The 12234-nt window shown below is 51.2% G+C and overlaps 1 protein-coding gene across 1 annotated transcript in view; it reads right to left on the bottom strand.

The window, feature by feature from the left end:
• The window catches only part of LOC137432639 (extracellular sulfatase Sulf-2), a 95843-nt gene extending 84599 nt beyond the window's left edge, over nucleotides 1-11244 (bottom strand). Inside the window, exons 1-3 of the mRNA XM_068124725.2 lie at nucleotides 11149-11244; nucleotides 654-1192; nucleotides 259-498 (exon numbers count right to left, since the gene is read on the bottom strand). Of these exons, the coding sequence (XP_067980826.2) occupies nucleotides 259-498; nucleotides 654-1077 (664 nt within the window). The 5' untranslated portion in view covers nucleotides 1078-1192; nucleotides 11149-11244. The remainder of the gene's footprint in view (nucleotides 1-258; nucleotides 499-653; nucleotides 1193-11148) is intronic.
• Between the last annotated feature and the right edge of the window lie 990 nt (nucleotides 11245-12234).

Below are 12234 nucleotides of genomic sequence, written 5' to 3'. Positions count from 1 at the left end.
AAACCATAGTCCCCCCTTTCCCTCCGCGGTGCGACGGGGGACAATAAACAAGATTGAAAGTCACAAGGTCATATGGGTCAGCACAGCTATGAATGCAGTCCTCCAGATGTTCTAATACTCAATAGTATTTAGTTTGTGTAGTACATTCCACTTTCAATCCTCAATTCCAGCAATGTCGTGAATGAATGAATTTTACTTTTTTTTAAAAAGTGCCGAGTCATTCCTTCCATATTCTTCCTAATCTCATCAACCTCTCACCTGTGCTATATCCAGCATTCTGCATGTGCACTGCAAAAGTTTGCGACTCGTGCATGGCTTGCCAAGCACGCGAGGAGCAGTTCTCGTTGTTGGTGTACACGTTGTGGTTGTGCGTGTACTTCCCTGTGAGAATGGAGGAACGTGATGGACAACATATGGGTGTTGTGACAAATGCATTGGGGAAGTGTGCACCACCTTCCTCCATAAGCTGCCTGGTCTTCTTCATCGCATACATTGAGCCTGAGCAGAGACACAGCAATCAATGGTTAGTTATCACGATCACCACGTGATGATGGCAAATTTGAAGAAACCTTTTCAATACTCAAAGAAGCAAAAACCGAATCGATCTTAGTTCGGGCATTAGATCTTCCAAAGCTCAATGTTGACATCCATACCAAGCTCCACATCCTGATCATCGGTGAGCACAAGCAGCACATTGGGCCGGCGCAGGTGAGTTCTTCTCAATACAGACCTTTGAGGTTTGTGTTGGTCCCGAGCAGAAACGGTTAAGACAGATCCACAAATAAACAGCCACAGTATGGTCCAGAACAGGAAGGAGCACCAGGGAAAGCTCATCGCCATTTTGCAGTCAGAGAAAAGGCGCGGTGTGGAGAAACAACGGTGCTGAACAAAGCCGGGCATGAGGATACGACTGGAAAAAGGCCCAAGGTTTTCCCATACCTGAGCAGAAGAGCGAGGGTAATGAACGAGCTTCACAAATAAGGTTGATGGTATGAAAGAGTTTTGCTGCATCGATTGTTTCCCAAGTAGAACAGGAGGTAGACTGTATCGTCCTGGGTAATCATTGGTGTAAACCATTGTTCACCGTCGGTAGTCCGCACGTTTAGCGATGAGGTGATCACGCCATCAGCACCACATACCATCCACCCTTCGTATCAAAGGAATACACAATCCGCTGTCATCGATGATCTCTCTGTAGGGAATAAAAATGAAGTGACCCAAGGATACACACAAGGACACTAGAACGGCACTCAGTAGAGAGCATACCTCTGCCTGGTTGGCCATACTCAATGGTGAAGAATCACTTTAAAAATTAAATAATTCTCATTTCCGAATCCATTATTCAGATCTTCACCAAAATCGAATCGGTTCTTCCTCGTCACACACACAACCTGTCCACAAAGTTTCGTCCAAATCCATCCATAACTTTTTGAGATATCCCGCAATGTTGGTTTTTGGCCCCGTCTCCCAATGGTGAAGAATCACATAAAAAAATTAAATAATTCTGATATCCGAATCCATATTAGGATCTTCACCAAAATCGAATCGAGTCTTCGTTGTCACACACGCAACTTGTCCATCACGTTTCATCCAAATACATCAATAACTTTTTGAGATATCCCGCAATGTATAGTTTTTGGCCCTATTCTCCCAATGGTGAAGAATCACTTAAGTAATTAAATAACTCTCATATCCGAATCCATATTAAGTACTTCACCAAAATCGAGTCAATTCTTCCTTGTCACACACCCAACCTCTCCACCAAGTTTCGTCCAAATCCATCAATAACCTTTTGAGATATCCTGCTATGTATCGTGTTTGGCCCTATCTCCCAATGGTGAAGAATCACATAAAAATTAAATAATTATCATATCCGAATCCATATTAGGATCTTCACCAAAATCTAATCGAGTCTTCGTTGTCACACACGCAACTTGTCCATCAAGTTTCGTCCAAATACATCAATAACTTTTAGAGATATCCCGCAATGTATCGTTTTTGGCCCTATCTCCCAATGGTGAAGAATCACTTAAGTAATTAAATAACTCTCATATCCGAATCCATATTAGGATCTTCACCAAAATCTAATCGAGTCTTCGTTGTCACACACGCAACTTGTCCATCACGTTTCATCCAAATACATCAATAACTTTTTGAGATATCCCGCAATGTATAGTTTTTGGCCCTATTCTCCCAATGGTGAAGAATCACTTAAGTAATTAAATAACTCTCATATCCGAATCCATATTAAGTACTTCACCAAAATCGAGTCAATTCTTCCTTGTCACACACCCAACCTCTCCACCAAGTTTCGTCCAAATCCATCAATAACCTTTTGAGATATCCTGCTATGTATCGTGTTTGGCCCTATCTCCCAATGGTGAAGAATCACATAAAAATTAAATAATTATCATATCCGAATCCATATTAGGATCTTCACCAAAATCTAATCGAGTCTTCGTTGTCACACACGCAACTTGTCCATCAAGTTTCGTCCAAATACATCAATAACTTTTAGAGATATCCCGCAATGTATCGTTTTTGGCCCTATCTCCCAATGGTGAAGAATCACTTAAGTAATTAAATAACTCTCATATCCGAATCCATATTAGGATCTTCACCAAAATCTAATCGAGTCTTCGTTGTCACACACGCAACTTGTCCATCAAGTTTCGTCCAAATACATCAATAACTTTTAGAGATATCCCGCAATGTATCGTTTTTGGCCCTATCTCCCAATGGTGAAGAATCACTTAAGTAATTAAATAACTCTCATATCCGAATCCATATTAAGATCTTCACCAAAATCGAGTCGATTCTTCCTTGTCACATACGCAACCTGTCCACCAAGTTTCGTCCAAATCCATCAACAACTTTTTAAAGATATCCTGCTATGTATCGTTTTTGGCCCTATCTCCCAATGGTGATAGAATCACTTTAAAAATTCTACCTGCCGGATCCGAATCCGGATCTTCACCAAAATCTAATCATTTAGTCCTTGTGACATTCGCTACATCTTTGCCAAATTTCGTCCGAATCCGTCCACAACTTTGAGATATGTTGTTCACAAACAAACAAACAAACAGACAGGGGTGAAAACATAACCTCCATCCACCTTTGGTGGCGGAGGTAATTAGATGCAGAAGAAGGCCATTCGGGTCCGTCATGCAGAATGTTAGACTATCTTGGAAAAAATGCAGACCAGACTACCCACAGCCTAAATGTTTACCTTTATTATTAATCATTATTATAAGATGACAAATGCATGCGACCTTCCAGCTCCAAGTCATGTTGGGATGTTGCCTTTACCAAAACATTACATCCCCAGAATTATTCCTCTGTGGCGGACACAATGCCAGTGGGCAATAATTCCGCGCACCATTGGGTGGCGCGAGCGTCCGGGCGTGGAAGCGCAGCTCGGGCCACGCCCGGAGCAAAGGCGTCACGAGGCGCAGGGTGGAACTGAGATACATGCCCCGCCTTTCGGCCGACCGGCCACACCCGGGGGCAAGGCGTGGCCTCGGGACATATATGCGGGCTCGAAAGTCGAGCCGGCCCAGTGCTGACTTGCGAGCTGTTAATAAAGTGTTTTGGTTTGTACAACGCGTTGTGGCCTACCTTCTTGGCAAACGAGTCGTGTGTGCACAGCACCACACTGGTGACCCTGACTGGTTCAGCCGCAGCTGACCCCTGAACGCGCCATGGCTACCAACGCTGTCACCGTTAAACTCCCGGAGTTCTGGGAAGCGCAAGCCGACGTTTGGTTTGTGCAGGCCGAAGCCCAATTCCAGCTCCGGGGCATCATGGCGGACGACACCATGTACTTTCACGTGGTTGCCGCCCTCGGGCCCGGCACTGCCGCCCGCGTCGTGTCCATCCTTCGGCGCCCGCCTGGCGCCCACAAGTACGCGGCGCTCAAACGTCTTCTCCTCGCCACGTTCGGGCTCACGGAGGCCGACCGCGCCGACCGCCTCCTGGACCTTCCCGCCCTCGGCGACACATGACCGTCCATTCGGATGGATTACATGTTGTCCCTTCTTGGAGACCAGCGCCCGGATTTCCTTTTCCGTGCGCTTTTCCTCCGCCAGCTACCTGCGCAGGTACGGCTTGCGCTGGCCGGTTTGGCTATAACGGAACCCCGCGCCCTGGCCAGAGAGGCGGACAAATTTTTTGCGGCCTGCGACATGCGGCCGACGCATTGTACTGCCGTAGTGGATCCCGGTGCGGAGGCTTCAGCGCCCCCTGAGTCCCTTGTGGCCACTGCTACGCCCCGCCCACCACCGCCATCACGGCCGACGCGGCAGCCACCACCGCAAACCTGGTGCTATTATCATGCCAGGTTCGGCCGCAAGGCCCGGGCGTGCCGCCCGCCGTGTTCTTTTGACGGGTCGGGAAACGACCGGGCCGGCGCTCACTTGCGGCCATTAGCGTCGGCCATTCCGGCAGCCTCCTGTTCATCACAGACACCTCATCTGGTCGCCGTTTTCTGTGCGACACTGGAGCGCAGGTAAGCGTCCTCCCTGCCTCCGCGTCCGACAAGCAAGCCGCGGGCCAGGGCCCCGCCTTGCTCACCGCCAACGGAACTCCCATCCGCACATTCGGGAAGCGTTGCCTCTCACTGCGTTTCGGAGGACAGGGCTTCCAATGGTCTTTCGTCACCGCCAGCGTGCCAATGGCCCTGCTCGGTGCGGACTTCCTTTGTGCGCATGGGCTGTTGGTGGACGTTAAGCGTCAACGCCTCGTCCAGGCCGAAACCTTCAGCTCGCTCGCTTGTTCGCTGAGCGGCTCGTTGAGCAGCTCGCTGAGCGGCTCACCGAGCGGCTTACCAAGCGACTTGCTGAGCGGTTCCGTCCCGGCGAGGTTAGTCTGTACGCTTCCGGCAGCGGACGAGTTTACCCGCCTCCTCACCAGTTTCCCGGCACTCACACGGCCCACCTTTTCAGCGGTGGCCATCAAACACGGGGTGGAACAGCATATTCCCACCGTCGGGCCACCGGTCTACGCCCGGGCGCGCCGCCTTGACCCCACGAAGCTCGCCATGGTAAAAGCGGAGTTCGCCACGCTGGAGCGGCTGGGCACTGTACGGCGCTCCAACAGCGCATGGGCCTCTCCTCTGCACATTGTGCCCAAGCCCGGTGGCGGATGGCGGCCGTGCGGTGACTACCGCCGGCTCAACGACGCCACCACCCCCGACCGCTGCCCGGTCCCACATATTCAGGACTTTTCCGCCCGGTTGGCGAAAACGACCATTTTCTCCAAGGTGGACCTCATCCGGGGCTACCAGCAGGTCCCCGTACAACCGGACAATGTACCGAAGACGGCCGTCATCACACCTTTCGGCCTCTTCGAGTTCTTGCGGATGCCTTTTGGGTTGAAAAATGCGGCCCAGGCGTTCCAGCGGCTCATGGACAGCGTCTTGGGCGACTTGTCCTTCATCTACGTCTACCTGGACGACATCCTAGTCGCGAGCGCGTCCCGGGAGGAGCACCTGCTCCATCTCCGCACGCTCTTCGAACGCATGGGCCCGCATGGCCTGATAATCAACCCCGCGAAGTGCCGTTTCGGCGTCACCGCCATCGACTTCTTGGGGCACCGCATCACCAGGCACGGGGCCATCCCTTTAACGGCCAAGGTGGAGGCGGTCAGGAGTTTCCCGTGCCCCCGCACGATCAAGGGGCTCCAGGAATTCCTGGGCATGGTGAATTTTTATCACCGCTTCGTGCCCCGCATCGCCCAACTCCTGCGCCCCCTGCACGAGACCCTCCGTGGGAAGCCGGGCAAAGGTGACATCGCCTGGACGGAGCAGATGGCCGCGGCGTTTGCGGGCGCAAAGCTGGCCTTGGCCAATGCCACCACGCTGGCGCACCCGGCGCCCGATGCACCAATCGCCCTCACCACCGACACGTCGGACTACGCGGTGGGCGCAGTGCACGTGCAGTGGGTGAGTGGTGCTTCGCAGCCGTTGGCGTTTTTTAGTCGGCAGCTCCGCCTGCACGAACGCCGGTACAGCACCTTTGACCGCGAGCTGCTCGGGCTCCACCTGGCCGTCCGACACTTCCGCCATCTTCTCGAGGGCCGGCCGTTCACGGCCTTCGTCGATCACAAGCCCCTTGTTTTCGCGATGGCCAAGGTCGCCGAGCCGTGGTTGGCCCGGCAGCAACGTCACATCTCTGCCGTGTCCGAGTACACGACGGATATCCGACACGTCGCGGGTAAGGACAACCCGGTGGCGGATTGCCTTTCCCGGTCCGTCGCACACGCGGTCCACCTCGGGATCGACTATGCCTGGATGGCGGCGGACCAAACCGCCGACCCAGACATCCCGGCCTTGCGGACCGCCGTCACGGGCCTCCGCGTCACCGAGGTGCCGTTCGACGTCGCGGGCACTGCCCTCTTGTGCGACGTCTCCCTCGGCCGGCCTCGCCCCACTGGCTGGCAGCGCCCGGTTTTTGACGCCATCCACGGCCTGTCCCACCCGGGCACGAAGGCCTCCCAGAAGCTTGTCGCGGCGAAGTTCGTCTGGCATGGCCTCCGGAAGAACGTCCGTGACTGGGCCAGGACGTGCCTCGCGTGCCAGCGTGCAAAAGTCCACCGCCACACCCAAGCCCCTTTGGCCCCGTTTACGGTGCCCGAACGTCGGTTCGACCATGTCCACGTCGACTTGGTGGGACCTCTGCCCCCCTCGTGGGGTTTCACCCACCTCCTCACCATGGTGGACCGCACCACCTGGTGGCCGGAGGCCGTGCCATTGGCGGCGACGGCTGCGGCTGACGTCGCGCAAGCTTTCATCGCCACTTGGGTTGCCCGGTTCGGCGCCCCCTCGGACATCTCGTCCGACCACGGCCCCCAGTTCACCTCGGAGCTCTGGGGAGCAGTGGTGCAAGGGCTCGGCGTCAAGCTGCACCGCACCACGGCTTACCACCCCCAGGCCAACGGCCTGTGCGAGCGCTTCCATCGCTCAATGAAGGCCGCGCTCCGGGCCAGCCTCCGTGACGGCAGCTGGGCCGACAGGCTCCCCTGGGTCCTGCTGGGCCTCAGGACGGCGCCCAAGGACGACCTGCGCGCGTCCTCGGCAGAGCTGGTCTTCGGACAACCACTGCAGGTACTGGGCGAATTTATCCCCGACTCCACGGCACCTTGGTCCGCGGCGCAACAGCGCTCCACCCTTCAGGTGACCGCCAGGAGGTTTGCCCCGGTGCCGACGGTACACCACGGTTGCCCGTCCTCCCACGTCGACCCAGAGCTTCGCACGGCGGAGTACGTTTTTGTCCGACACGACGCCCGCCGGGCGCCGCTACGGCCCCCGTACGACGGGCCCTTCCACGTGCTGGAGACCGGGGACAAGCATTTCACCATGGACCTCGGTGGTACTCCAGATCGTATCTCCGTGGACCGCCTCAAGCCGGCCCACCTCGACCTGGACCACCCCCCGCAAGCAGCTCTGCCTCCGCGTCGAGGCCGCCCCCCGGCGGGCAGACCCCCGGCACCCCCAATCCCCGCCGTCCCGCTACCCCCCAGCCCTGCACGCATCGCCAGAGGGCGTTTCGGCCGGATCATCCGGCTTCCCCGCAAGCTCACCCTTCAGGTGTGCGGGAATTCTGGGGGGGCGCATGTGGCGGACACAATGCCATTGGGCAATAATTCCGCGCACCATTGGTGGCGCGAGCGTCCGGGCGTGGAAGCGCGGCTCGAGCCACGCCCGGAGCAAAGGCGTCACGAGGCGCAGGGTGGAACTTAGATACATGCCCCGCCTTTCGGCCGACCGGCCACGCCCGGAGGCAAGGCGTGGCCTCGGGACATATATGCGGGCTCGAAAGTCGAGCCCGCCCAGTGCTGACGTGCGAGCTGTTAATAAAGTGTTTTGGTTTGTACAACGCGTTGTGGCCTACCTTCTTGGCAAACGAGTCGTGTGTGCACAGCACCACACCTCCATATATATAGTGTTGTTGTTTTTTAACCTCACCAATGAATACTGGGTACAAAACGGCAACTGAAGACCAATGTCAACATTCACTTTTACAAAGACCAGTGGAAATCTCATGCTGCAAGACATATGAAAGGAATCTTGCATAACAACAAAAAAGCTATAGGAAGCTGCAAATAATAACCTGGGGAAGAGATTAAAATATCAAATATATTAGTTGGAATAACATGTATAAGAACGAGAACGGCATTCGGGAAAGCGCAAACCTCTGCCAGGCTCAACAGTTCATGTTTTGTATCCATGGAGCTGTATATATAACTGGAGGATGCCTGCAGAACGCCTTTGCAGGACAGGCAGCCGCCATGTTGGAAATGGCTGCCCTTCCCTCGCTAGAACGCGAGAGGTACAGGCATAGCTGAGATTGTGATAAGCACTTTACTTTATCAGGTTCCTTTGATAGATTGATTCACATTTCTTTACCTCCTCTGTTTTCCTTCAGAGACTTGTAGTAGCCTTTTCCTTCAGAGCGTCCCCTCTCCTCTGTCACTCTCCTCACTTTCTTTTTCTTTTCTTTTATTTTTCTTTTATTTTTCTTTTCTTTTATTTTTCTTTTCTTTTTCGTCTCTGTCTGTCTCTGTCTGTCTCTGTCTCTGTCTCTGTCTCTGTCTCTGTCTCTGTCTCTGTCTCTGTCTCACACACACACACTATGGCCTATGGGGGAGGAGGGAGGGGGAGGGGAGGAGGGGAAGGGGGAAGGGGGAGGGAGAGGCGAAAGGGAGGGGAAGGGGGGGAGGGAGGAGGAGGAGGAGGAGGAGGAGGGGAGGGGGAGAGGAGCGAGGAGGAGGGGGAGAGGAGGGAAGGAGGGGGGGAGGAGGGAAGGAGGGGGGGAGGAGGGAAGGAGGAGGGGAGGAGGGGGGGAGGAGGGGGAGAGGTGAGAAAGGGGGAGGAGGGGGTAGAGGAGAGAAGGGGGGAGGAGGGGGGAGAGGAGAGAAGGGGGGAAGGGGGGGAGGCAGCACTATTGAGCGATATCAAGCGAAAGCCCCATAAAGGATTTTTTTTTTTTTTTTTTTTTTTTTTTCTAAAACACTCCCAGGCACTCGCTGATGAATCTCTGAAAGTTTGACGAAGATCCGTTCAGCCATCTCTGAGAAAAATGGTGACATACAGACAGACGTCTCTCTTATATCGTAGAATACTTTGCAGACTACCTGCTCCATGGGCAATCTTGTTTCAAGCCTGCAACACCTTATTCTGACACATACCATTATTTGCGCGGTGTATAGGCACCTGACTGCTCCCTAAATTGCTCCCAAAAATAAAAAAAAAGTAAAAAACCCAGGTAAGCCGCATGGAGCAAAAAAAATGACTACCGGTACTGCTTATAATTCAAGACACCTCACTGCAATGGAAAACGTGAGGACAGTTTGAGTCCCATAGAATTGAAACTGCACGAACTGTGAGAAGAATGTCCGTGTGCCACATGAGAACATTACCCTCTGCCTTACAACCTCATCAAACAGTAGCTGAGTTTACGGTCAGGTGTAATAATAAACCAAAATGTGCCCTTTGGACCTAATAGCTGCATCATGGGTGTTTTAAACGTCATGAGCTAATTACGTACAGCTTCGCTTCTACACGGATTGCTTCAGCGACCTATATATACTCAGTCTATGTTAAAGACAGGTTCTAAGGTCACGAGTAAAGGACCGTGGAGTCATTTACCATCGTTTCACTCATTTTAGAGCTTATCAGAACGACCTACACCAAAATCCTTTACTACCGGTACTGAAGATATCCGTGTAGGAAACAAACTGTACGTAATTAGCTCATGACGTTTTGAAACGCCTTGAAAAACGTTTGAAACGTTTGAAAAAGGGCGGGGCTTCAATTGGGAGGCCCAAATGAAAAGGCAAAATATCAGAAATTGAAGGCTTTTTTTTATTAAACGATTTATGTAAACATCCGTTAAATCATATCACACGCAAATCATCAAAATCTAAACAGTATTTGTAGAATTTCAATAAAAGACACATAACTGTTCATATCGGTAAATATTATTCCATCGTGTTTGGAAAAATTGGAAATTGGAAAATTGGAAAAACAATATCGCCTATTTTATTTTACTCCAGGGGGTCCCAGGATTACCCACCCAAAATTTCGTTGCGATCGGTTCAGCCGTTTTATGGTACCTGGAAACAGACAGACATTTGGTGAATTGTAGTAAGATATATATATATATATATATATATATATATATATATATATATATATATATATATATATATATATATATATATATATATATATATATATATATATATGATATATATGTGATATATATATGATATATATGATATGATGTGTTCCCAAGTGGATGCACCAGATAAACAGTAAAAGGGCGATGCGATATCATCAGATACTTTTGAGGAAGTTGGAATTAAACAAAGCTTACATCAGAGTTGTGACGTTGTACCTTTTCAATTCCTTAAAAGGTGAAAGTGCACAATCCACAAATCTGTGTACACTCCATGACACCATGCAGGTGATGTGCCAATCGGCCGGTATTCCGCTTTAATGAGCTTGCAATGAAAATATCAAGGATTTTCCAAGGGGAAGTTCTAATATATAGTTTAGAACTTCCCCAATAATGGAATGGATCACCCTACCATGCTCCCCTCACCGATATACCTTGTCTCAGTGGTGCAACGCACAGATATAGCGGCGTATAGGATAACACCACGATCTCTGCCATGTGCCCCCGGGACTCTTCCATCAGTGTCCTGACGTGCACTTCCCAACGACGGTATATCATCTCTTCGCCTTCATCGATTCTCCCAGTTTACTGGAGAATAGTTTAGTCGGACAAAAACTAATATTTTTCTTTCCTCGCTGCAAGATGTACGGCTGTAGACCCTTATATAATTAGTTCTATATGTGCATACCAACTTACTGGACAATCATATTTTCTGCGTAAAACTGAAAACTTAAAGGGTTAAATGTGGGAAATAGCAGAAAATCACGAAAATGTCTGTTCAGCACAAACCATAGAACGTGCTCTCCCGCCCGGACCGCGCTCGCAAAGAGAGCAAGTTTACAAAAGCAAGATTACCCACTCCGATCGCCCCGTAAAAAAAAGCAATCTGAGAATGGCAATCCCGCTGCCAATTGTCCGTTTTAACCAAGACTCGTGGCCTCAGAGAGCTCGCAGAACCCGACGCACTTACCGGCACGGCTTCTCGATCCAGATGGTGCGCGCACGGCGCCAGCACTCAGAGCGGATTCCTGCGTCGTCCGCCTTGGAAACGCACCCGAGATCGCCAGGGGGAAGCGCACTGGGAGAGAAAGCATGGAATAGAAACAAGAAACTATAGACACTAAAGGGGGCAAGACCCTTCAGCCCAAAAATGTCCAAATAATGTTGTGCAGGTTTTTAATAAACCAGAGAGAAAATGCAAAATGGTTGATTTGGAACCTTTCAGAAGGGTAGCCTCTGGTAAGCTGCAAAAGTCACATCTTCCACGTAATATAAAACCCACATCCATACATGTCAAACTGTATACCGAGCAAGTTTCATCAAGCCATGTGGATTACTTCCTGAGATACAGGCCGGATACTATAAACTTGATGGACAGACAAACAGCGATGGCAATTCCCCTTGACATATCTATAACGCTCACCTTCAGAGGCTAAGTTTGTTGACAGCAAACAAGGCTAACAGCAAAGGAGGTGAGTAAGAATGAAAAGTGGAAGAAAAAAAACCCTATTGGCATGAAAAAGATGAAATAAAACAGAGCATTTACATGGTGGGTTCTCATAAGAGTCCAACAACTCCAAAAGTTAATTTAGTATTTTATTGAATGTTGCTGCCACACCTCTATCCACCACTATGTGTTCCAGGGAATTGCTGATAAATTGTGGAAGTCTCAGAGCATACGATAAGAGACATCCCTAATGTCTGACCGGCACGCGTGCGGACCTGACCCGAGCAAGAATATCGCTCAAGGGACACAGATTCGAGCAATTTATCTCTGAGGGGCCTCGGTTTAACGCCTGCAATCGTGGAATTTGCGGCTTGGGCAAAGGGCACGCAAGGGGCCCGAGGGAGTGCTTGGATCGCCCATGCGTTGAACGTGCCCATTTTGGCCGCCATCCTCAGCAAGAGCGGGTCCTCATGGTGCGGTTGAGACTTGAGCATCTGCAAGGGATGCGTTGGAACTCATTCAAACACACTCCAAATGCAAAGGGGCCCTGAAAGGGGAATTTGATGAGAACGCATAGTGTCCTCCACTGGCGGATGTCCAGCTCGCCAT

The sequence above is a fragment of the Myxine glutinosa genome, chromosome 8, assembly GCF_964187855.1.
Source record: "Myxine glutinosa chromosome 8, kmMyxGlut1.1, whole genome shotgun sequence".
NCBI classification, from domain to species: Eukaryota; Metazoa; Chordata; class Myxini; order Myxiniformes; family Myxinidae; genus Myxine; species Myxine glutinosa.
Note: the sequence above shows the minus strand (reverse complement) of the source record. Positions and strands in the feature narration are given on the sequence as shown.